Here is a 25,168-nt window from a genome sequence, read left to right on the forward strand (position 1 = left end):
TATTAATGACTAAGCTCTGTTAAAAATAATATGATGTGGTTTGACAGAATCTCGTTCTTTATTCCTAAATTGTGAGTTATGCGAAAACGTGTAATCTGAAGATATTTTGATCCGTTACCAAATTATCTTGGAAATTTCCAGATATTGTTTTTTTTTTAATCTGATGGAACCAACAAGATAATGACATAATGTGTTTCCTTGAAATATCATGTCATGTGCAATATTATATCATGGGTCGTAAAAAAACTTTTTTTTTTGTAAAAATAACAAAAAAAAATAACATATTTCTATCATTCAGCTCTTTACGAGCGTAGGCTTGTTTTCTTGACGTTTGGCTTGTGTCGATTTACGGACCTAAGCCAAACGTCATATCGTTTGATGCATACTAGAAAGAAAGCCTACTTGCGGCTTCAATGATGTTCCAAAGTAACAAAATTATGGCACACTGGTGGTCCCGGCAAACTTTGTTTTGCCATCAAGTAGGCTGGCTGTGGAAAAACGCCATGTTCAAAATAATAGTTCTGTTGGTTATCGTTTTTTTAAACTTTCACGTTCAATACCCTGTTATTTTTATATTCACAAAAACGTCGGAAAACTTCAGGAACATAACTATGGAAGAATTTTCAAAATCCGATAGCCCATTCTCAAGCCATTTCGTGACAAACAAACACCATTCCATTTTTATCTATATAGATCGTCGTATATCATAGTTTTGATTGTTCTGATGGTTTGAATGATTCAGTGAATCAGAAACATCGTTAATCAATTAAACGTGTACAAGTATGTGTGTACTGTCTATTTGTACAACATTGCTTCGCCAATCGTGCATTAATGTGTTGATATATTGTATGTAAGAAACATATTCTTGACCTGTAGGATCGAATCAACGATCCAGAAAAAAAATACGTAATTCATCACAATTTCACGTAACTTTTTCTTCAATAACATATTTCAGAGTTAAATTCGGTACACATTCAACGTGAAAACAATTATGACTTTATCAAATAGTGATCGTAGAACAGATTGTTTTAAAAGGTTACAAAAATGCTAAAATCTTGTAAATTTTTGATACTTGCATATAAATCCTCAAATGCACTTGATTCGATTGCAACGAAAATAGCTTTAACATGAAGTGTCATACTAATGCTCTTTACTTTTGCATTCTTAACTGATTAACAGAAACTTCGTTATATCGTTTAATATGTTGTGGGTCTCGCACTTTCAAAGTTACCCGCATTATCAAAGTTACTCCATTTTACGGTACGACGCTTTTCTTCTCTTGCTTTAATCCTGCTTCGAAATTAATTGAGAACGAATTCCGAAATGCTTTATCCTTTCACTGGTATTTTGAGTAAAGTCAAACAAATATTCAATCCTATCGGAACAGTTGACATTTAGGCTTCATACGAAACAGACGTGTATTGTTTGCCAAGTGAAAACACCGCATATATTTTCGCTAATCGGATTTTGTCCGAAAGGCTTATTTATAAAGTTTCCGTGTAAACGACTAGTTATCATCCTTAAGGATTGCCGGATTCCGCAAAAACTCAATCGTTATTGACTTTAGCGTCATGCCAGTACGACCAAAGCTGAACGTTGTGCGAGAGTTCCTGTTCAAGCAGATGTCCCTAGACATGTCGCCTGTCAAAAACCTGCAGACAAGCATTACTAAGTCCCATGGCATCATCGAACTGGACTCAGCAGCAACAGCTGAGAACGTCGTTATGCTGCACAACATGAAGCATACACTTGAGCATGACAAACAGCTCTACCATATCCCAGTACACCCGACAGACAACGCCATTTAGGTTAAGGTGTATGACTTGCCTCCACATATGCCAAAAAATCTCATCTCAGCGCAGTTCTCAGCTTATGGGAAGGTTCTCTCCGTGAAGAACGATGTCTGGAAGGACTATTTCCCAGGCATCCCGAACGGAGTGCGAATAATTCGTATGGAAATCCAAACGCCGATTCCTTCGTATGTCCCCGTGGCCGGAGAGCTGTCATACGTCCTGTACAGTAACCAGGTTAAGACCTGTAGGCATTGCACCCAGAAGGTCCATATTGGAAAGACATGTTCGGCTGCTCGAAAGGAGTCTTCCCAAAACGCAGGAGAGAAATCAACATTAGCCGAAATTGTCTGTAACTCGCAAGCTAGTACCAACGAGTCCCCGTTAGAACTCATGGAGGCCACAGATAGTGAATCTGATGATGAATCAGTCGCGTCAAAAGAAGCTACTACCACCCAGCTCTCCACGGCCGATTCATTGGCCACAACGATGAAAAAACCAGCAAATCTCCTGAAACGCCCAACTTCAGTCAACCCGTCGACTCTACATCGAATTCGACAGATCCTCTTGGAGGTTGCAAACGAACTCTGTCGCCGAAGCAAGCTGAGTAAGAATCACAACGACCTCAACGCCGAACAAAATCACAGCGACACACTTCAAAGTAAGGATAACTTTCTTCACCATCGAAGCCAAACATTCCGTACCATGCTATCTACATGTCCATCTACGCAAACCATCGTTGGAGCATCATCAACTGTAATTCAAAACATTACCACCGACCAAAATCTATTTCAGCGTTGGAGCAACACTTTCCTTCCAAGGTAAAAACAAAAAGTATATGTCCTGTCGAAGTGTATTTGGATGCTACCGTCCTGAAAAGTACAACAATCTCCGTAGAAGCCGTACCGAGTTTTATCTGCCCTTGGGATTGCGATGACTGTCCATGCCGGCTGGAAGGTTTCTCATCGTTGGAGCATCGCCCTTTCCGTAAGGTAATAAAACATAGTATATGTCCTGCCGTCGCGTTTTTGGATACTGCCGCACCTGTCAAGCAAATTTCAACATCCGTAGGCCAAATCACAACAGCGGCTCTCTCTTCAGCAAAATCCAGCGCACGAGTGTGTCGACAGAAGGATACAATATCGGAGACACAACTACCACGATCTCGATGCTTGACAAACATCAGCAATAACCAAATTGTTGTTTACGATAGGACACCAACTGACAATAGACAACTTGTCATTAGAGTCTCTATTATACACACTGCAAATGGTGTAACAGCAAACGATAAGTCTCAGCGACCGAGAACGCTTTTGAGAGCTCACTTCAAGTCAAGGGTACATTTCGTATACTTGACTCTTTAAAATATAAATGGATTTATTGAGCTTCAATTTAGCAACCATAAACATTGCTAATATATACAGTCCAAGTAAAATAGATGCTCTCAATTCCTTCCTACAGTTAAACGAAACTGATATAGTTTTTTTGCAGGAAGTCGAAAATACGTCTATACCACTGACAGGTTACTCAATTGATTTCAACATTGATAATAGAAATAGAGGAGTAGCAATCGCTGATAAGCCCAGTATCGAATACACAGCAGTTCAAAATTCTCTGGATGGTAGGCTAATAATGATAACATTGAAAAATGGGGTCACGCTGTGCAATATTTATGCCCCTACCGGAGCGCAAAATAGGGTATCACGAGAAGACTTTTTCAACTTCACTTGTGCACATTATCTCAGAAATTGTACAGGACCGATAATCTTTGGGGGTGATATCAATTCCGTTGTAAATCCCAGAGACGCGACTGGTGCAACCTCACGGAGTAATATGACCTCACGGCTAATGAGTTCCTTAGACTTGATCGATGATTGGCGTGTTCTACATCGAAATGAGACCGATTATACTTTCGTGCATGCTGGATCGTCCTCGAGGCTAGATAGGTTCCTAGTTTCTAGATCGTCCACAAGCTGGCTACGAACCATCAATCATTCAGTTACGTGCTTCAGCGATCATAAAGCAGTGTTAATGCGAATGGTTTTACCCATAACTGGTCCCATCATCGGGAGAGGCCTATGGCGACTCAACCCTCATGTTTTAGAGGATGAAGATACGCAAAACCGTTTTCAAGCTAGATGGAACTACTTAGTCCGACAAAAGCAAAATTATCGTTCCTGGTCTTCATGGTGGTTAGATTACGAAAAACCTAAAGTTGCATCCTTTTTTCGTTGGCAGACTTCTCTTCAGATTCAAGACTTCCGTAATACTATGGATCTCTTACACGGTGAACTAACTAGGGCTTATCAACTGTATGCCAATTATGCAACACAATTGACACGAATTAATAGGATCAAAAGCATTATGCTATTGAATCAGCGTGAGTCATCAAGCAACTGGCGACAACTTAAGGAAACTTATCTGAAAGGAGAGCCAACTTCCTTATTTCATTTGTCGGAAAAGAACTAAGCGTTCAAAAACCTTGATTGCGGAATTGGATGTTGGAGGTGATATGATCAACGACAGTGGTCAAATACAGAGTTGCTCGATGTCACTATCAATGCTTAAAATTTGCTGATTTGTACAGGCCGACTGCGATACAAATCGAATCATTCCATATCACATCAACATCATGCTGTCTACTCCATCACCAGTGCATAGATGGCGATAGACTATGGATATCACTGATTGGTTAAGTTTAGCTTCAAATTAAGCAGATAAAATGGCAATTTATCAGTACGATATTTTCGACAGTGTTGCAGATAGATTTGAAACTATGTGTTGGTCACTGAAAAACATTAATAGCATGGATAATGACCACGTGATCACTCATTCTGCAGTGATTTTGATCTAGAATGCGATGTCGCATCACTGCTGTTGGTTGTCAAATCAAAGTGATATAGGGCTCTGCACTGTTTTGATTTTGTATGGGATTTTGACGTTTACTGGCCTTGTTGTTTACAAATTTTATGTAAGAGTAAAGGAGAGAGAAAGATTTTTGTGCAGAGCCCCATTGATAGCTTGCAAGTGATATTGATAGTTTTAGACCATCAGCCATCAGCTGATATGATTGATATTAAGCATCTCTGGTCAAATAGAGCAATGCGTTGTCACATATTTCGAAGATTTGTTCCAAGAAAATAGACAGCAACCGACAGGAAGTACCTTCCTACCCACTCTTCGCATACCCGATCAAAATGTAGCAAACTAAATACTAATGGACCCAATTGAAGTGTATGAAATTCATTGCTGCATTAAAAATAGTTCTGCTTGAAAATCACCAGGAGCTGATGGACTCCCAAAAGAGTTTTACCTGAAATGTTGGAACACGATAAGTCGTAAATTTACCATGATCTTAAACGAAATACTACATGGTCCTAATATAGATCCACGCATGATAAATGGAATTGTCGTTCTAGTTAAGAAAAAAGGAGTCTGCAAAACAATGAATAGCAATCGTCCAATTACACTGCTAAATTTCGACTACAAAATTCTAACTAGGATTTTGAAGCAGAGAATGGCTCCATTATTGGAATTTGTCTTATCCAAACATCAGAAATGCGCAAATGGGAAACGCAACATTTTTCAAGCAACTAGCAAAATTCTAGATACGCTTTCCGCTCTAAAACACTCCAAAAAATCCTCACTGTTAGTGTCCTTCGACCTTGATCATGCTTTTGACAGGGTGAAGCATAGGTTTCTTCTACAAACAATGCAGCGGATGAACTTCAATGCACAACTTGTAGAACTTCTGGAAATAATAATGGAAAACTCTTCAGCGCGAATACTCATCAATGGAAAACTGTCAAGGGCGTTCCAAATTCACCGGTCGATGAGGCAAGGAGATCCGCTCAGCATGTTCCTCTTGCTGCAATATGCAACCATTGATCGACAAGATTGTAGAATCAGGGGACGCTGTTGAATGATTGAACGTTTACGCGGACGACATCAGCATATTTGTTATATGCAGACCTTACAACGTGTAGTGCAGGTAATCCGGGAGTTTCAAACCACATCTGGCGCAATCCTAAATCTGCAGAAAACGGTTGTCAGGAGATCAGCTGCCTTGGCTAAACTTCTCTAATTTCGTAAACATCCTAGGCATTAGATTCTGCTCCAATGTCAAACAAACTATGGAGTTAACATGGATCAACGTAATCAAAAACATGAAATGGCGTTTGTGGGTGAGCAGATCGCGCTCGTTGAATTTAATACAAAAGATAATCTTGATAAACACCTTCGTATCCTCCAAAATGTGGTACACAGCGTCAACGCTCCCATTACCAAAAAAGGTTGAACAACAAATCCTTAAGGAATACAGGAATTTTCTTTGGATTGGTGGCAAAAATCACATACGCCTTGAAACTCTTTTTCTGACGAAGAACCGTGGTGGCTTAAACCTGCATTGTCCGGGGTTGAAATCTGTGTCATTATTAACGAACAGAATTCTTGAGAATTTGTACGATCTGCCGTTTATACGTGGACTTTTAAATACGGACCAGATTCTTCAGATTCCAGCTACAGTCACCCCACGCAGTTGAATCATCCACAATTTATGAATCAGCTGACTTCAAAAGACAAAATAATTATCCAACTTGTCACAAAACATCACAAAATTTTTTTTACTGATAAGAAACTATGTGTAAAAATAATTCTGTGATGTTTTGTGACAAGTTTGATTATAATTTTGTCTTTTGAAATCAGCTGATTCATAAACTGTGGGTGATTCAACAGCGTGGGGTCACTGTACTTACCCTCAAGTCAAAGTATTTGCTTTGGAATTAACACAATGCAATGCAATGAATGAACACAATGAATGCAACACTGGCCAATAAAACTCTGGAGCACCATAGTTCTTCTAACATATATTCAGAACTACTTTTAGCGGAACATGAAATGTTAATCGTCGTTGGAAGGTGATTTTCAATTATATAGTAGATCATCGAATTCATACACAATATCGCCCAGTTTGGTATACGGCAATCCATGGGAAGATTAATCATAACGAATTATTCTACAAACAAAGACGCCGAGACTCTCCTTTATGCGACCGTTGTCCAGGTGTCATCGATACCGTTGAGCATAAGCTTTTTTCGTGTCTTGTGCATAAAAAAAATCGGAAAACCTTGGTTTCTCTGCTAAATGTGTAAAAATATGTGACAAGAAAACACTTATATCCGGTTGAAAGCCAAGCTCAAATCTGACATGCGGTTTTAAAGCCCTACTGAAAGAAAGTCTTACTCGTCCAATTGGTCGTAATGGAAATCGCATGTCATTAAATTTGTTTGTTTCTGTGCACCAGTCAATTGAAATAGAAAGATCTGTCCCTGGGCAGAGAGGGTTAAAAAAGCTGTGAGCAAGTCGAGGAGCTTTCAACATAGAGCTTTGAGCTGCCTGATCAGTTGAGTGTTGAAAGTTCAGATAGCAACCCGATCTCAGCAAAGAGTGAAACTTTTTCGATGTTCGAAAATGATCATTAGGCAAGCAAACTTGGAAATCATCGGAGGCAGGCAACACGAGCTTCATAGTATTGATCAGCATTGATTGAAGCAACGAGACGCAACGCCGAGATAGTACAAATTACGCGAAAATTGACAGTACATATATAATTTTCTCATAGCGTTAACACAAACAAACATTTTGCTGGAGATACCGAGCAATGATAATTTTAACTATAAATATAACTTGGAAAAATATCAAATTGAAAAACTTCATTCTTTGATCATAATCAGTTGCATTTTACAAAAAAGGCCTGCATCACTGTATCACTGTATTATCAACTTTCATATTTATATAACTTCGTAGAAGAAGTTTGTTCGGTATTTGTCAATCGGACGAATACCAATGGGAAGAAATACGCTACTGTAATTGTACTCAACTAAATGCTAGAATTATTATTTTTAAGGTAAAGATTAATTGAAGCCAACCTTCAAGTATCCAACAGCATACATCTAGAGAACCAGACAGATGTTTAAGATGAAAACTTAATCGATTGGTGGTAAGCTGATCACCAATGGTGTTGGTGGTAGCTAATCTATCAAATATTCAGTGACCTAGAAGATTTAAGATGTAGCTTCGATGCATCTTCAATTTAGGCAGCAACTACATCAATTTCTCGAGAAGTTGACATGAATACTACGTGTTGAAGACAAACTTTAGGATTATTTCAAACAAATGTTTTAAACAGATAGTTCATTGCTCAACGACTAGTCATCTTCTATATTGTTTCAATTTTTCATACAATGTGCAACTTGGAAACTTGTTTCAAATATTGATTCACACCACTTTCGGCCCAAGCCATTTCACACCCTCACTGACGAAAATGAAACAGACAAACTTGACCGATTTCTAACGTCGACGGTCGTCTCCGTCCTCCGATTGGCCTTGATTTTGCTGCGATTCCTCGGTCGGTGCCTCGTCGCCGCCATTTGACGATGGTGGGTTTTCCGTTGCATCAGCCGCGGTGAGCGGCGCACCTTGATCGTGAAAGTTCGGATGATCGCGCAGGTATTTTCGGCGATATTCACCCGCCGGATCGTACATCGATTCAAGGATTTTGAAATCATCAGGTCGGTTGTCCACGACGAAATTGATGACCCTTTCGGCGCCGACCTTTTGCTTCTCGGTACAGTGGGCACATTCGCTCTCCAGGGCGTCCGGTAGAAGCTCTGCGGGGTGAACATAACTTAAGGTATGTTTATAAGGTTGCGGTGGAAGTACACACCTTTTAGTTCCTTAGCATCCGGAGTGCAGGGTCCCATATTTTTCAAACAATTTATGTAGTTGTTGAGCAAACGAGTACTCTTGAAGATTTCATCCAGGTTGACATTATCGTATTTGGTATCGTAACAGTTGACATTGATGATTGAAATTGCACAGATCACAACTATCCAGCAGAATTTATGAGACATGATAATGCTATGAGAATTATTTCTAAGTTTACAAGCCCAACTGAGGAAGTGCAATTCCTACGGGGTGACTTTTATAGGCACCATTTGTCGGAGGCAGTACTTTTCCAGCAAATTGTCGATTCGTGATGGTAATCAATTTGGTGCATCATCGGGAAGTGAGTTTTCATGCGTGTGGATTATCAAGTTGTTAGAGGTTAAGATGTTGTTGTTTCGGTGGCCATAAAATTCGCTATCAGATGATGGGGCTTCCACTAGAGAGCCATAAACTACAATGAGATTCCATTAGGTTCATTTCTTCCTATGGCGCCATCCACAAATAACGTAATCTTGCTGAGGATATGGACCGAAGCGTCACGACTTATACCAAATTTTGAGTATTTACATATAAAAAGTGTTTCAGTGAAGAAAAATTCCAATTTTGTCTTCACGTATTTAATGGATGCTGCCTATAGGGTGTTATGTATTTTTTATTATAAATTCCGTCATAAGTATAATTTTGAACACTTAACATTTACCGTAACAATACATATTTGTTACAGGTGAAGTTATTCCATCCGCTAATAGAATGAGCACGGTTGAACGCCCGCAGTTGCTACTCCGTTATTGCAAGAACAACTATACTTGCACAAAAATGCAACGATTTTTTACAGAGCAATACAGGCCCCGACTGTGTCCGAATGCAGGTCAATTTGTGATGGGAACGAAATGTTGACGTATTTAAGTCAACCGTTGAGTCCTCTGCACTTAAACGAAAAAAATACTAAGAGTTTGGAAAATGGAGAAGAGTTGTATTACAGATAAACGGCACGCTCTCTTTTTCTTTATTAGTATCATTCTAAACATTACATTCATTTCTTATATCTAGGTGTTCTGTGTTATTTGACAACACTATCATCCTAATTTGGTAAAACAAATTTAAGATTTAATTAACATTTTGTTAACAACATATTACATTTCATTTGCCGTAGCAGTTCAGTTTTTTTACAGGTGAGTTGATGTCACCTGCTTATAAGAGAAAAAAAAAACGTTTTTAATATACTTAACCTAAACATATAACGCATTAATCGTGGCAATAGAAGATTGTAACGATTTTTGCCTGAAATTATTAATGATTGTATTTGACATTTGTTCCAATGTTTCAACATTGGATATTCTATGTAACTCATTGGTACTATACCAGGGAGGAAGCCTCAGAATCATTTTCAAAATTTTATTTTGAATTCTCTGCAGAGCTTTCTTCCTGGTATTACAACAGCTAGTCCATATTGGTACAGCATACAACATGGCTGGCCTGAAAATTTGTTTGAATATCAAAAGCTTGTTCTTAAGACAAAGTTTTGATTTTCTATTAATAAGGGGATAGAGACATTTTACATATTTATTACATTTGGCTTGAATGCCCTCAATGTGATTTTTGAAAGTTAAATTCTTATCTAGCATGAGCCCTAGATACTTAACTTCATCTGACCAATTTATAGGAACCCCTCTCATCGTGACAACATGTCTACTTGAAGGTTTCAAATAAAGAGCTTTTGGTTTATGAGGGAATATTATTAGTTGAGTTTTGGAAGCATTAGGAGAAATCTTCCATTTTTGCAAGTATGAAGAAAAAATATCCAAACTTTTTTGCAATCGACTACAGATGACACGCAGGCTTCGTCCTTTGGCGGAGAGGCCTGTGTCATCCGCAAACAAAGTTTTTTGACATCCCTGAGGTAACTCAGGTAAGTCAGATGTGAAAATATTGTATAATATTGGTCCCAAAATGCTGCCTTGGGGAACACCAGCTCTTACAGGAAGTCTTTCAGATCTGGAGTTTTGATAATTAACCTGAAGTGTACGATTTGACAGATAACTTTGAATTATTCTAACAATGTATGTTGGAAAATTAAAGTTTTTTAATTTTACAATCAAACCTTCATGCCAAACACTGTCGAATGCTTTTTCTATGTCTAGAAGAGCAAGACCAGTAGAATAGCCTTCAGATTTGTTGGAACGGATCAAATTTGTTACACGTAAAAGTTGATGAGTGGTCGAATGTCCATGGCGGAATCCGAACTGTTCATTGGCAAAAATTGAATTTTCGTTGATGTGGGCCATCATTCTGTTCAAAATAACCTTTTCAAAAAGTTTACTGATGGAGGAAAGCAAACTGATTGGACGATAGCTAGAAGCTTCTGCAGGATTTTTGTCTGGTTTTAAAATTGGAACAACCTTAGCATTTTTCCATTTGTCAGGAAAATATGCTAATTGAAAACATTTGTTAAATATATCAACTAAAAATGATAAGCTACTTTCTGGAAGTTTCTTGATGAGGATGTAGAAAATTCCATCATCGCCAGGAGCTTTCATGTTTTTGAATTTTTTAATAATAGTTCTCACTTCTTCCAAATCAGTCTCCCAGGCATTTTCGAAAACGTTCTCTTGATCGAGAATATTTTCGAACTCCTGAGTAACTTCATTTTCAATTGGACAAGTAAGACCTAAATTAAAATTGTGCGCACTTTCAAACTGCATAGCAAGTTTTTGAGCTTTTTCGCAATTAGTTAGTAATAATTTGTTTTCCTCTTTCAATGCCGGTATTGGCTTCTGAGGTTTTTTCAAGATTTTCGATAATTTCCAAAAGGGCTTAGAGCCAGGGTCCAATTGAGAAATTTTATTTTCAAAATTTTGGTTTCTTAATTGAGCAAAACGTTTCTTGATTTCTTTCTGCAAATCCTGCCATATAATTTTCATAACAGGATCGCGAGTGCGTTGAAATTGCCTTCTCCTCACGTTTTTAAGACGGATCAAGAGTTTAAGATCATCGTCTATAATCACGGATTCAAATTTTACTTCACATTTTGGAATTGCAATGCTCCGGGCTTCAACAATGGAATTTGTTAAAGTTTCAAGAGCATTGTCAATATCAAATTTAGTTTCTAAAGAAATGTTAACATCAAGATTGGAGTCAACATACGTTTTATATATATTCCAGTCGGCTCGTAAATAATTGAAAGTGGAGCTGATAGGATTGAGAATCGCTTCTTGGGATATTTGAAATGTAACAGGGACATGATCAGAATCAAAATCAGCATGAGTAATCATTTGGCTACAAAGATGACTAGAGTCGGTTAAGACCAAATCAATCGTAGATGGATTTCTAGAAGAGGAAAAACATGTAGGACTATCAGGGTATTGAATTGAGAAATATCCTGAAGAGCACTCATCAAATAAAATTCTGCCGTTGGAATTACTTTGAGAATTATTCCATGACCGATGTTTGGCATTAAAGTCACCAATGACAAAAAATTTTGACTTATTGCGAGTCAATTTTCGCAAGTCAGTTTGGAGCAAATTAACTTGCTGCCCAGAGCATTGAAAAGGCAAATAGGCAGCTATGAAAGTATATTTACCAAACTGTGTTTCAACAGAAACACCTAAAGTTTCAAAAACTTTAGTTTCAAATGATGAATACAGTTGATGTTTTATACACCTATGAATGATGATTGCAACTCCCCCACATGCCCCATCAAGTCGATCATTACGATAAACAAAAAAGTTAGGATCTCTTTTGAGTTTAGATCCAGGTTTTAAATACGTTTCGGTAATAACTGCTATATGCACGTTATTATTCGTAAGAAAATTAAACAGCTCGTCCTCTTTACCATTCAGAGAACGAGCATTCCAATTTAAAATATTTAAATTATTATTTGGATCCATTAGAAAAACGTAATCCAATAACAATTTGATTTGTAAATTTTACACCTACTTGGACTGCTTCAGTCATAGTGGTGGCTTTGAACATTGCATCAATCATTAGATTCAATTGTTCAGTTAGAAAATTAAAATCAGAGGCAGACATATCATCTGATGATTTCCCATTGGAATTTTCGGTAGACGAAGATGCGGGGTAGGAGTTACCTGTGGCGGTAGGGTTTTTTCCATTTGATTTGAAACAAGTAGAATGGGTACCCATGGATCGAACAGGGGAGGAGTTCGAATTTCCTGCTACGATATAAACGGCACGCTCGATTATTAGGTCCCTGGAGTTATTTCAGATTGTTTATTCAAAATCAAAATTCTAAATATTTCATTGTCTTCTAACAGTACTATGTTTTTTTTCAGGCCTTTCAAGATATATGGAAATTTCTGTCTTTGATTACAAAGTTAGTCGCAATTTGTTAAACTGATTTTTTGTTAAAAGTATTGAGTCGAATTTATATTCTACTATATCAATGCTATCAAAAATTAGTGATCGTACAAGAATTGTGATCGTACAGATTGTTTGTAAATGTTTAAAATGTTAAATTCTCATCAATTTTTAATGTTCGAATATAAAACCTCAAAAGCTCTCGATTCGAACGTAAATAGGTTTGACTATTTACTTTTGTTTTCGTGTTGCTTAACTGATCAAGAGAATTTATTTTATTTAGTTTAGTATGCTGCGAGTCTCGCATTATTAAAGATAGCCCGTTTAACGGTACGTTTATAATGGTTTCAAGATAGTTCAAAAGCTGACGTTTGGTAGTTAAAATGTAAGCCCATAGTATCAATAATAAAAGTTATTATGAAAATTATCTCGTAGTCCATTCCAAAGTTCATATCAAACAATTTTTTTGTGAAAGGGCCCCCACAGAACTGTGACCGCGGGCTCCCACATTTGTAAATCCAGCCCTGAATCATAAACAGTAGGGCGATTCAAAATTTAAAAATGTTTGAAAATCCAATCTCCCATATGTTACCATCCTTACCATAAAAATAGTATTCTGTGAAATTTTCAGCTTTCTAGATGGTGATTTTAAGGTGGCCCAAAGACATTGTTTATATGGAAATTACTATGGAGAAATTTTGAAATATGTTCCAAACACGATAGTACTGTAATGTGAGTACAAACTTATTTCCCCATAGTAAAAACTCATTCTTCAAATCATGATAAAGAAATGCAATCCGACGAATAGCAGAAGAGTTATTCATGAGTTTGCTTGCTATTATTCAGCATAATATGGGATTATAGCCCTGCAAACATGTATAAAAGTCCAAACAAAATTAGCTGAAAAAGGATTTGTTTCTTCAGCAACATCCTTCATTAAGGTTTGAAGAATGAGTTTTCAATATGGAATAATAAATTTCTACTTACATTACAGTACTAGCGTGTTTGGAACATTTCTCAAAATGTCTCCATAGTAATTTCCATATATACCTACATTGTCTTTGGGCCACCTTAAAATCACCACCCAGAAAATTTCACAGAACTCTATATTTAAGGTATGGATGGTAAGGAGCATATGGGACATTGAATTCACAAATATTTTTAAAAATCAAATCGCCCTAATGAACAGATTTCTGGTCACTACTTTTAGGATCTGTACAGAATGAAAATCAAAAACCAAGAGCAACATAACCTCTATCACAGTTGATCCCTGATCTTCTAAGGCATGTGATATTCAAACCATTTGCGAAGTTTGAAATAAGATTTGTTCCGACGTTAATCAACTACTCACTGTTTGTTGCACATGGACATTACGTAGTATACTCTTTACTGTTGACATAACAACGTAAACCATCATTATCAACTCATTTGAAACAGAAGCATGAAACGGGCTCACTAGTTGATACTCTACCGTCAACTGTGCTGCAAGATACTGCCCAAAAACACAAAACGTGAAAATTAAACAAAATATGGAGAACCCATTATCAAAAATATCATGATATGACACATCTAGTTTTTGGCCATTGAATATGTCAAATTTGATGATATCACCAGCTTGTATTTGCCTCAGAACTCAAACTTCATGTATTAAACAATACAAATAAACAAAGCTCATAATACTTTCGAGGCTCAAAAGTTATTTTTTGATAGTTTAGAAAAGCATTGTATCTTGCCATACGAAGTGCGCTTGGTGAAACCCAGGCTAGCAGATTCGTATTTTTTCTGTGTCGCTGGAATGACTTTAGTCGAGGATGGATTTCCAGCTGGTGAGTTCGTTTCATGTTTGTGATAACACAAATTTGTGACATGGCAATGTTGCAGTTATTTAATTGTTCAACAGACTGCAAATGATTCGTCACCATAAGTGTCGGCATAAGCCCTTATTCCTGTTTTATAAACAAGAGATATGTGTACTTTTTGCTTTACTTATTTATCACAGTTACTGAAAATAATCTTTTAAATAGTTCGACATTAAATCGACATCGACGCACTGATAAATAACTTTTTAAATTGAGGCTACATGAATCGCATCACTTATCAAGGTGAATCCTGATAATGTAGCTTTTGAACCCTTCCACTAATAAAACTCCTTCCTGTGAAAACTGGTGGCTGGGCAATGCTGTGGCTTACAACAGCGTCTGTTCTCCATGTCAATAGCGGTTGATCATCGTCCGAGTGCCAGAGAAGAACTCTAAGCTAAACTACGCACTATGGTCCTTCGAACATTTAGGGGAAATGGTCCTCCAGAAATCCAGGGGGTTGGTGTCGGGCCTTGCAAGCCAGCCGTAATAACATCAAGCAACGAATAATCAACGAGAGAATATGAACCGGGACAATCGGCGAAGACCAGAGCAACGTAAAGGGACTAGCGATTGGAAACTCGGTACGTGGAACAGTAAATCTCTCAACTTCATCGGGGACTCACGCATACTCGCCGACGCGACTTGCTGAAGGACCGCGGATTCGGCATCGTAGCGTTGCAGGAAGTGTGTTGGAAGGGATCAATGGTGCGAACGTTTAGAGGTAACCATACCATCTACCAGAGCTGCGGCAATACACATGAGCTGGGAACAGCTTTTATAGTGATGGGTGATATGTGGGTGCGCCCACCGGCTGACGGTCGATTTCACCGCCTCCAAGAATATGGCCATTCGTAGCACCTACTTCCAGCACAGCCTTCCATACCGATACACCTGCAGATCACCACAGCAGACAGAATCACAAATCGACCACCTTCTGATTGATGGATGGCACTTCTCCGACATTATCGACGTCAGGACCTATCGTGGCGTTAACATCGATTCTGACCACTATCTGGTGATGGTTAAACTGCGCCCAAAACTCTCCGTTGTTAACAACGTACGGTACCGACGGCCGCCCCGGTATGACTTAGAGCGGCTTAAGCAACCGGATGTCGCCAATGCGTACGCGCAGCACCTCGAGGCTGCACAACCGGAAGAGGGTGAGCTGCCCCTCTTGAGGACTGCTGTAGAACAGTGAAAGCAAACATCAACAATGCAGCTGAGCAACGTCGGATACGTGGAACGGAGTCGACGGAAAGATTGGTTCGCCGAGGACTGTAGGCAGATTCTGGAGGAGAAAAATGCAACACGGGCGTTCATGCTGCTGCAAGGGACCCAGCAGAACGTGGAGCGTAATAGATGGAAACGGCAACAGCAGACCCGCCTCTTTCGAGAGAAAAAACGCTGCCTGGAGGAGACGGAGTGCGAGGAGACAGCTGTGCCGGTCTCAAGAAACGCGTAAGTTCTATCAGAAGCTCAATGCATCCCGCAACGGCTTCGTGCCGCGAGCCGAAATGTGCAGGGATAGGGATGGGAGCACTTTGACGGACGAGCGTGAGGTGATCGAAAGGAGGAAGCAGCACTTCGACGAGCACCTGAATGGCGCTGAGAGCACAGGCAATGAAGGACGGGACAACGGAGGAAATGCCTTCGTCAGTACTGTGGAGGATGGAACCAACCGGCCCCCACTTTGCGGGAGGTTAAGGATGCCATTCACCATCTCAAGAACAATAAACCTGCTGGTAAGGATTGTATCGGAGCTGAACTCATAAAGATGGGTCCGGAGATTTCCGAAGGGTGTATGAAAGGAATTGCTTCTGTACTGATTCTATGCGTTCTCCGTGTATGACATGGTACGGGTCAACCTCTTTTGGTAGCAACGGAACTGAGTGCGGTTCAGAAAATTTCCTCCAGATTTCCGGAATTGTTCCCATGCCAAACGGCCATTTTAAAAAAGGTTTACTTTTTCTAATGCTTTAAAATTATTCAGATCACTTTTGTTAAAGTGAACTTAACAATCATATTGAAAAAGTCCTTACCAACGAAAAATTGAGTTCTCTTTTTCATAATGATTAGTTGGGCTGAAAATAATTAAAGTTGATCATTCGTTTCAGTTTTGATCTCCTCAGGTGGCTTATTCACTTGAGGGACCTTTCAAGACTAACTTCTACATACGTTCAGTTCTGTCGTCATAAGTAAAAAAAATGTGCTTCTTCTCTTCAAACAGTTCGCTTCGAGTAGTCAACCTTGTTGAACGTATATCCGAAACAGTGGTGATCTATTTCAATAGAAGAGAGTTTGTTACCTACAGTGCGACATTGAGTGCCTTTGTGCCTCTGTGCGGTTTATGGCCAATAGAAATCGTGAACAAAAGAAACGGACAATGGCGACCAACGGCTATCGTGAAAATACCATGCGTATGTACTTCGGACGGGAGCTCACCAATCCGAAAGATAAAGAAGTTTTTAATTTCTTCAAAAAGAATGGCATTAAAAGTGATATGCTTTTGTCAATGTACCGGGAGGGCAAGGAATACTCCGTCTTTGCCAAGTTCCGCGATGAAAGAGTTTTGAAGGAAACGTTGACAAGATTACCAGCTACAGTTGCTTTTGAATACGACAATGGCGACAAGGTGTCCATCGCAATTTCGATTGCTGGAAAACAGTTTCGATACGTTCGTATCTTCGGTCTTCCACCTGAGGTTGAAGATAGGGAAATAGCAAAAGAGCTTTAAAAGTTCGGTATCATTCATCACATGGTGCGTGAAAGGTATGGTGCCGATACTGGCTACCCCATCTTGTCAGGCGTCCGCGGTGTGCATATGGAAATACTTCGTGATATTCCAGCTAGTATGCACATTGGACACATGCAAGCTAGAATTTACTATGATGGACTACAAGTGAAATGTTTTATTTGTGGATCTACGGATCATGTGAAGGCAAACTGCCCGAAAAGGTCTTGAACGGTGAATGATCGCCTAAGGAAAGTTGTTGATGATGATAGTCGTGCTGGTGCTGTTGCTGCTGGGGTGAGGGATGATGGTGTGGTTGCTGCTGTTGCTGAGGGTCATGATGGGGTTGCTGGTGGTGCTGCTGGTGATGCAGGTCCTGGTGAGACTGTGACGGCCACAAGCTACAAAGATACTCTCTTGGGAGTTAAACCAAGCGACATTGGGTTGATTGGATTGAAACCAAGTGCTGGTTCAAGTGGAATGGTAGTTTTAACAAAGAATTCAGATCAGGCTAACTCAACTGACATTCAACATGAGACGGTGAGAAGCAAACAAGTGTCGGAGTCCAACGAAATGGAATCCGAATTCGTAATTGTCAATCGCAAACGGGGACGCACTCCAAAACGAGCGGGACAAAAGGAAACAGATTCCGATCTTTCGAGCACGGAAGCTGATCATAGTTGCAGCGAAAAGGCAAACACGGTTCCTATGACGCCAGTCATAAGTGAGCTGCAAGGTGCCAGAATAAGATCTAAAAGTAAGCAACTGAAAACAGATGAAGGTGAGACATCAATTTGTAAAGAAGTTCCGAAATAACAGGTCTACATAATGAATTGTATTTTATCTGTTGGAACTGTCAATTTAAATAGTTCAAACTCAGATTTAAATCAGAACTTGTTAAAGGATTTTATAAGGGATTATAACTTAGATGTTATCTTTCTTCAAGAGTTAGTATTTGAAAATTTCCGTTTCATAAATTCTCATAAAGCAATAGTGAACAGACAACCAAGATCATTAGGTACAGCAATGTTAATCAGAAATGGGTTGGATTACAAAGATGTTCTCTACCACCCTAATGGGAGAATATTGTCAGCTACAGTTGCAGACATAAATTTTGTCAATGTCTACGCATTTTCGGGAACGAATAGAAAAAAAGAACGTGATGAAATGTTCCAAACAGATCTTGCTGTGCATCTCAGTAAGTATCCAAGCACACCAATGATATTGGGAGGAGATTTTAATTGCATATTAGAAACAGGTGATTCCTGAAATTCAACTAAAAATTATTCAACAGCTTTGCGGAGTTTGACTGATTCTCTCAAACTGAGCGATGTTTTATTAAAAAAGAAATCCAATGAATTTACATTCCTTAGAGGTGATTCAGCTTCACGAATTGATCGTTTCTACGCGCATTCGTCTATGATTGAGAATATCATTCAAGCTAAAACTGTGACCGTAGCCTTTTCGGATCATCGAGCTGTTTTCTTCAAATTAAAAGTTCAAAAGCAAAACTTGGCTCGGCATGGCAGGGGTTATTGGAAAATTAATGCACAGATGGTTGATAATGATGAAATTAGTTCGAGGTTTTCCACGGTGTTTGAAAACTTAAAAAATAGGCATATTTACTCAACGGATCGCAGTTCTTGGTGGAATTTTGCTTTCAAGAGGAAATGTCGAAGTTTCTTCAAAAATGAAAGTTGGATTGCTTATAAATCCCTTCTTCAGAGTAAACAAAGTTTACATCACCAAATGAATAATTTAACTGATCGTTTGATTCTCGGAGAGGACGTTTGTGATGAGTTACAAGTAACCAAATCAAAAATCATGAAAAAATAAATTGAGCGTATGGCAGGAAGTGTTTACAAGCTTGGTCCTAAGTCGCTATCATGTGATGAAAAAATTAGTGTTTATCAAATTGCTGCACAGTTGAAAAGATCTTCTTCGTATATTCGTTTGAAAGATAATGGAGTTTTGATTTACGATCCTTCATTACTTGGTAATAGTATTTTCGAACATTTTTCAAAGTTGTTTGATGAAGACCATTCAGATGAGGTCAATAATGAAGATGTATTAAGCGATGTAGTATCAACGGCGTTCTTGTTTATGATAGGTTTTTAGTCGTTACAGCTTATGCTGATGATCTTACACTCTTCGTGAAAAACGAAGAAGAGTTTGATTTGATGCTTGATATTATTAATTCCTACGGTATTCATTCTAAGATTAAATTAAATCTAGAAAAATGTTCATTTGTTAGAATTAACAATTGTAAAGGAGGACCATTTTCTATTAAAGAGGTTCACCACCAAAAAATACTAGGAGTACATGTGTCATGCAAATGGACTGAGATGTCAAAAATCACATATGATAATATAATTAAAAATATTCAACTTCAATTGAAGAATACTAAAATTAGGAATATGAATACCCACGCAAACGCAATATTTTTGAACACATTTGTTCTTTCAAAGCTATGGTACATAGCGCAGGTAATTCCTCCCAGTAACCTCCATCTAGGTAAAATCAAATCCATGGTGAGGCAGTTTCTATGGGGTAGCAGTATATTTAAAGTAGATCGCAACCAACTATATTTAAGAGGCGAAGACGGAGGAATTGGCCTTGTCGATGTGGAAAGTAAATGTAAAGCTTTGTTCATTAAGAACATTCTTTACGATCGTGATAGGGCTACAAATCCTGAAGAAAACTATTTATTGACACTAAATTGCATAAGCAGGCTCACTAGAAATGCAAAAGAGTGGATAATGGAAGCCAAACATTTAAAAGAAAGCTTTGATTTGACGTCTGTAAAATTGCTTTATTGGTATTTTATTGATAAGAGGAACTTTGTTCCAAAAGTTGAAGAAAAATTTCCTCAAATAGAATGGGAAAATGTTTGGGAAAACATTAATTCGTGTTACATATCGTTAGAGGATAAATCCAGGCTTTACTATTTTGTTAACGACTTAATTCCCAATAAGGAAAAATTATTCAATTTCGGTATTGGCCGTCTTCAAAATCCGAACTGCGAAACGTGTTTAAGAGTCGATAATAACACACATCGCATCATGGAATGCTCTACTGGTGCACAGCAAGTCTGGGAATGGACAAAAGAAGTTCTAAGAAACCATATTTACTTACTTATTTGGCTTTACATCAATTATCTTGATGAAGCCTCGCCAACAATATTTCGCCAATTCCCTCGGTTCATGGCCGCTTCTCTACATCCTCGACTGTGACCCACGCTCTCCAGGTCCTGGTGTACCTGGTCAATCCACCAATCCACCAATCCATTTGTATCGCTGCGCCCCACGCCTTCTTGTTCCGACCGGATTCGTAGCGAACACCATCTTTACAGGGTTGTTGTCCGGCATTCTTGCAACATGCCCTGCCCAGCGTATCCTTCCAGCTTTAGCTACCTTCACGATACTGGGTTCGCCGTAGAGTTGAGCGAGCTCGTGGTTCATCCTTCGCCGCCACACGCCGTTCTCCTGCACGCCACCGACGATCGTCCTTAGCACTCGGCGTTCGAAAACCCCAAGAGCTTGCAAGTCCTCCTCGAGCATAGTCCACGCCTCATGCCCATAGAGGACTACCGGTCTTATGAGCGTTTTGTACATCGTGCATTTGGTGCGGGGGTGAATCTTTCTTGACCGCAGTTTCTTCTGGAGCCCATAGTTGGCACGACTTCCGCTGATGATGCGCCTTCGTATTTCCCGACTAACATTGTTGTCAGCCGTCAACAAGGATCCGAGGTAGACGAACTCGTCCACCACCTCGAAGGTATCCCCGTCTATCGTAACACTGCTTCCTAGGCGGGCCCTGTCGCGCTCAGTTCCGCCAACCAGCATGTACTTTGTTTTCGACGCATTCATCATTAGCCCGACTCTTGTTGCTTCGCGTTTCAGGCGGGTGAACAAATCTGCCACCGTTTCAAATTTTCTCCCAATAATATCCATGTCGTCCGCGAAGCAAACAAAGTGTCCGGATCTCGTGAAAATCGTGCCTCGGCTGTTAAGTCCGGCTCTCCGCATGACACCTTCAAGCGCAATATTGAACAACAGGCATGAAAGTCCGTCGCCCTGTCGTAGTCCCCGCCGAGACTCGAACGAACTGGAGTGTTCGCCCGAGATCTTCACGCAGTTTTGCACACCGTCCATCGTTGCTCTGATCAATCTTGTGAGCTTCCCGGGAAAGCTGTTCTCGCCCATGATTTTCCATAGCTCTATGCGGTCGATACTATCGTATGCCGCCTTGTAATCGATGAACAAATGGTGCGTAGGGACCTGGTACTCACGGCATTTCTGGAGGATTTGCCGCACGGAAAAGATCTGGTCCGTTGTCGAGCGGCCGTCGATGAAACCTGCTTGATAACTTCCCACGAACTCGTTTGCTATAGGTGATAGACGACGAAAGAGAATCTGGGATAGCACTTTATAGGCGGCGTTTAGGATGGTGATTGCACGATAATTTTCACACTCCAATTTGTCGCCCTTTTTGTAGATAGGGCATATAACGCCTTGCTTCCACTCCTCCGGTAGCTGTTCCGTTTCCCAGATTCTGACTATCAGCCGATACAGACAAGCGGCTAACCTGTCCGGGCCCATCTTGATGAGTTCGGCTCCGATACCATCCTTGCCAGCGGCTTTGTTGTTCTTGAGCTGTTGAATGGCATCCTTAACTTCCCCCATCGTGGGAGCTGGTTGATTTCCGCTGTCCGCTATGCTGACGTAGCCATCTAAGAAACCATCCCAAAATCAAATTCAAAAACGCGGAAAATATTTTATCGTGGAAGATAAATCCCAAAAATAGTAGACAAAAAATGGCCTTGTTTATTGTGTGTAGGGCAATTAGTTTTAATCTGTATAAGGAAGGGGGTTTGTACAGTTTTAAAAAGCAACTACGAGAGATGCGTTGGAACCATAGAGTTGCTTTTAAGCAACATTTCGGAAAGTTTTGTAATGTGTGCTAGTTTAAATAAATGTGTTAACATAATTATGTATAAGTTACACTATGTTATGGATAAAAATCTCTGTATATTCTTAACTTTAATGACCACGATAGGCAGCACTCTTTGCTTCCTCACTTGAATCAAAGAGCCTGTGCTAGAGGCTGCTTCAATGTGGTGTTCGGAAAATTTGTCTAGAGCATCGAACTCATTACGATGCAATTATCAACATTATCCATTTCACCCTTGGAAGAAAATGCACATTCCGGAGAAACGTCCTTTCTTCCATTCTTGCCACGTTTAGTGACAGTTCTAAACCCCGATTTTTTGGAAAGAAGTTGTGAATTCATAGATTCACCCTTCCTTTTGTTTGTAGTTGCAACCATGTTTAGTGAATTCACAAAAGAAGAAGTGACCTTCTAACGGGTCCAACGAAGAAACATCGAAGGCACGGGAATAACAAGAATAAAAAAGGGATCAATAGATATAAAAGCAAACCCTGAAAAGTACTGTTCTATGGTATTAGGCAGTCTTAAAACTGCCTGCAGCAGTGAAATGTTCTGTACGCATAGCACTGTTAGCGTTCCACCATAATGATTTCGTCTCGAAATATTAGGAAATTGAGATCATGTTAGAAACATTGGGTATTTCCACACACTATTTCAATTCAGCTGGCTGCGCCTTCTATCACATATTCATTACCAATCCCAATATATCGGTTGGGCCTAACTGACAATGTTGCGCATGTAACTGCCAATCAAACGACGACGGCCAGCATAAATCGGTTTTACGGTTGATCTGTTTGAACAATAACTCGCCCTACTTTTCACCTCAGCATAACCTCACGATCTCTAGGTGCCCTGTCTTGTCGCACCCTACCACCTCCACGAGCACGGCAGTTGCGTAATGTTCCTTCCATTACCAAATCGGCAATCGACTATACGAACGGCAATCTCGCTGGGTCACGTGAGGGCCTACGAAAAAAAAACGAGCATAAAATGCTGATTCGATTCTTCTGATCATGATGGAAAGGGCTGGATTTACATATGTGGGGCCCCGGGCCAGAATCATGTGGGGGTCCCAGAAAACTTCTTTGATATTATAAGAACAACTGATTCAAAATTTCATTAATATTTAAATTGTATGGTCAATGTGTATGTGCAATGTGCATAACTTAAAATAAGAATACTTTTAGATAGGGGTAGTTATTGAATAATATAATTTCAAAATATAGAAACGAGCTCATGATTATTATTCAAAAAAAACAGATAAATTTGGGATTGCTGAATCTGATGCCGTTCTCAGATATATTCCAGTACGTCACAAGTCACAATTGTGAGCTACAGGTCATCAAAGCTGTATAAATCACTAGTTTCATAGATGTTTACATGAAATTTGAAGTATGATTTACCAAACTTTTTAGTGATCTAATCCACTAAGCATGCAGAATAGGACATCAACTTTCATATAAGATTTAATTTGATTTAAATTTAAAGATCAAACTTAGATAAGATCGATTTTTCAGCATATTTACAGTCTCCATACAAAATCTTTAACCCTCTAATACCCAACCCCGCCTATAGACGGGGTACACTTTGGAATTTTGTGTATTTTTTCGTAGCTCGGAAATCAAAATGATTTTATTTTTGGCTTATACCTTGACTCATAACACGCATATAAGAAAAGTTTTTTATGACTTTTGGAACTTTTTTGTATTTTTAGAAATTGTTTGAAAAATTGCTTTCTTATATAACCTACAAATGCCTGGGCTTCATTTAACGTGTAATATAAAAAATCGTACCTTTTATATTTTTCTACGATTAGCCTATCACAAACGAAGACCCTGGTGGTATTAAAATCATTTCAAACCTGTTTTTCCGTTAGTTACACGGAAAATAAAATACGCTCCGAAAAAAAATTGAAAATTTAATATTTTTCAAAATACCGTAACAATTAAAATTTTTATTATTGCCAAAAATCAACAACTAGAAAAGGCTTCAAGAAAAAATTAAAAAAGCTAGGGATGTTCAAAAATAAAAATTATAAAAATCAAAAACTAAAATTCATAAATTTGCGAATAAAAATAAATTAATGCCCAAAACGTGTTTAGAACGATTTTAGATAACGAAAAATAATACTTAAATCGAAAACAAAAATTTGGGTATTAGAGGGTTAATTTTGCCTGTATGGCTAAAAGCAATTCTTTTCTTAATCATTAAAAAATAACTTTTGAGCATCGAAAATACTATGAACTTTGTTGATAAGTATAAAACAACATTAAGTTTGATTTCTGTGGCAAATTAAGCAAATAAATAGCCTTGCAATCTGGTAAACTTACATGTAAGTTCACTGAAATCGTCAAATTCCGCATTTTCAACAGGCAATATCTTAAAAACTAGACAAGCTATGATATTTTAAAAAAACGGCCAAATCCTTAATTGAATAAGTAGTGGTATTTTGGTTCTTAACACAAAAACTTGTTCCGTAGTGTAATGAATATTTTCAGTCATGATTTTTGAGTCCCCTTTAATGTGTTCCTCCCCAAATACGGCCCTGATGATGACGAATCATCTGGGACCCCAACCGCGGGACAGGGATCGAGGAGCCCAAGCGCACGCAGGAGAGCACTCAAACCGGCTTAACCAATTGTCGCTAAAAGCCGGGACCGGTTTTGGGGCGCGGTGTGCACCCAATGGGACATCGGAACCAGTTTAATCGGATAGGAGTTCGAAGTTCAGACGGTCGGTGTTCCAAAAATGGACATGCAAGAGTGGTGAATAGTGCTGTCCTGCAATAAAAC

The 25,168-nt window shown here is 39.0% G+C and overlaps 1 protein-coding gene across 1 annotated transcript; it reads right to left on the reverse strand.

The window, feature by feature from the left end:
* Positions 1-7,981: 7,981 nt before the first annotated feature.
* LOC5573137 (ejaculatory bulb-specific protein 3) lies at positions 7,982-8,753 on the reverse strand. Its single transcript, XM_001660703.2, has 2 exons — positions 8,515-8,753; positions 7,982-8,458 (listed from the first exon to the last, which is right to left on the reverse strand). Exons 1-2 carry the CDS (start codon positions 8,699-8,701, stop codon positions 8,139-8,141), a joined length of 507 nt encoding a protein of 168 aa, XP_001660753.1. The 5' UTR covers positions 8,702-8,753; the 3' UTR covers positions 7,982-8,138.
* Between the last annotated feature and the right edge of the window lie 16,415 nt (positions 8,754-25,168).

Source organism: Aedes aegypti, chromosome 2 (genome assembly GCF_002204515.2).
Source record: "Aedes aegypti strain LVP_AGWG chromosome 2, AaegL5.0 Primary Assembly, whole genome shotgun sequence".
Lineage (NCBI taxonomy): Eukaryota > Metazoa > Arthropoda > Insecta > Diptera > Culicidae > Aedes > Aedes aegypti.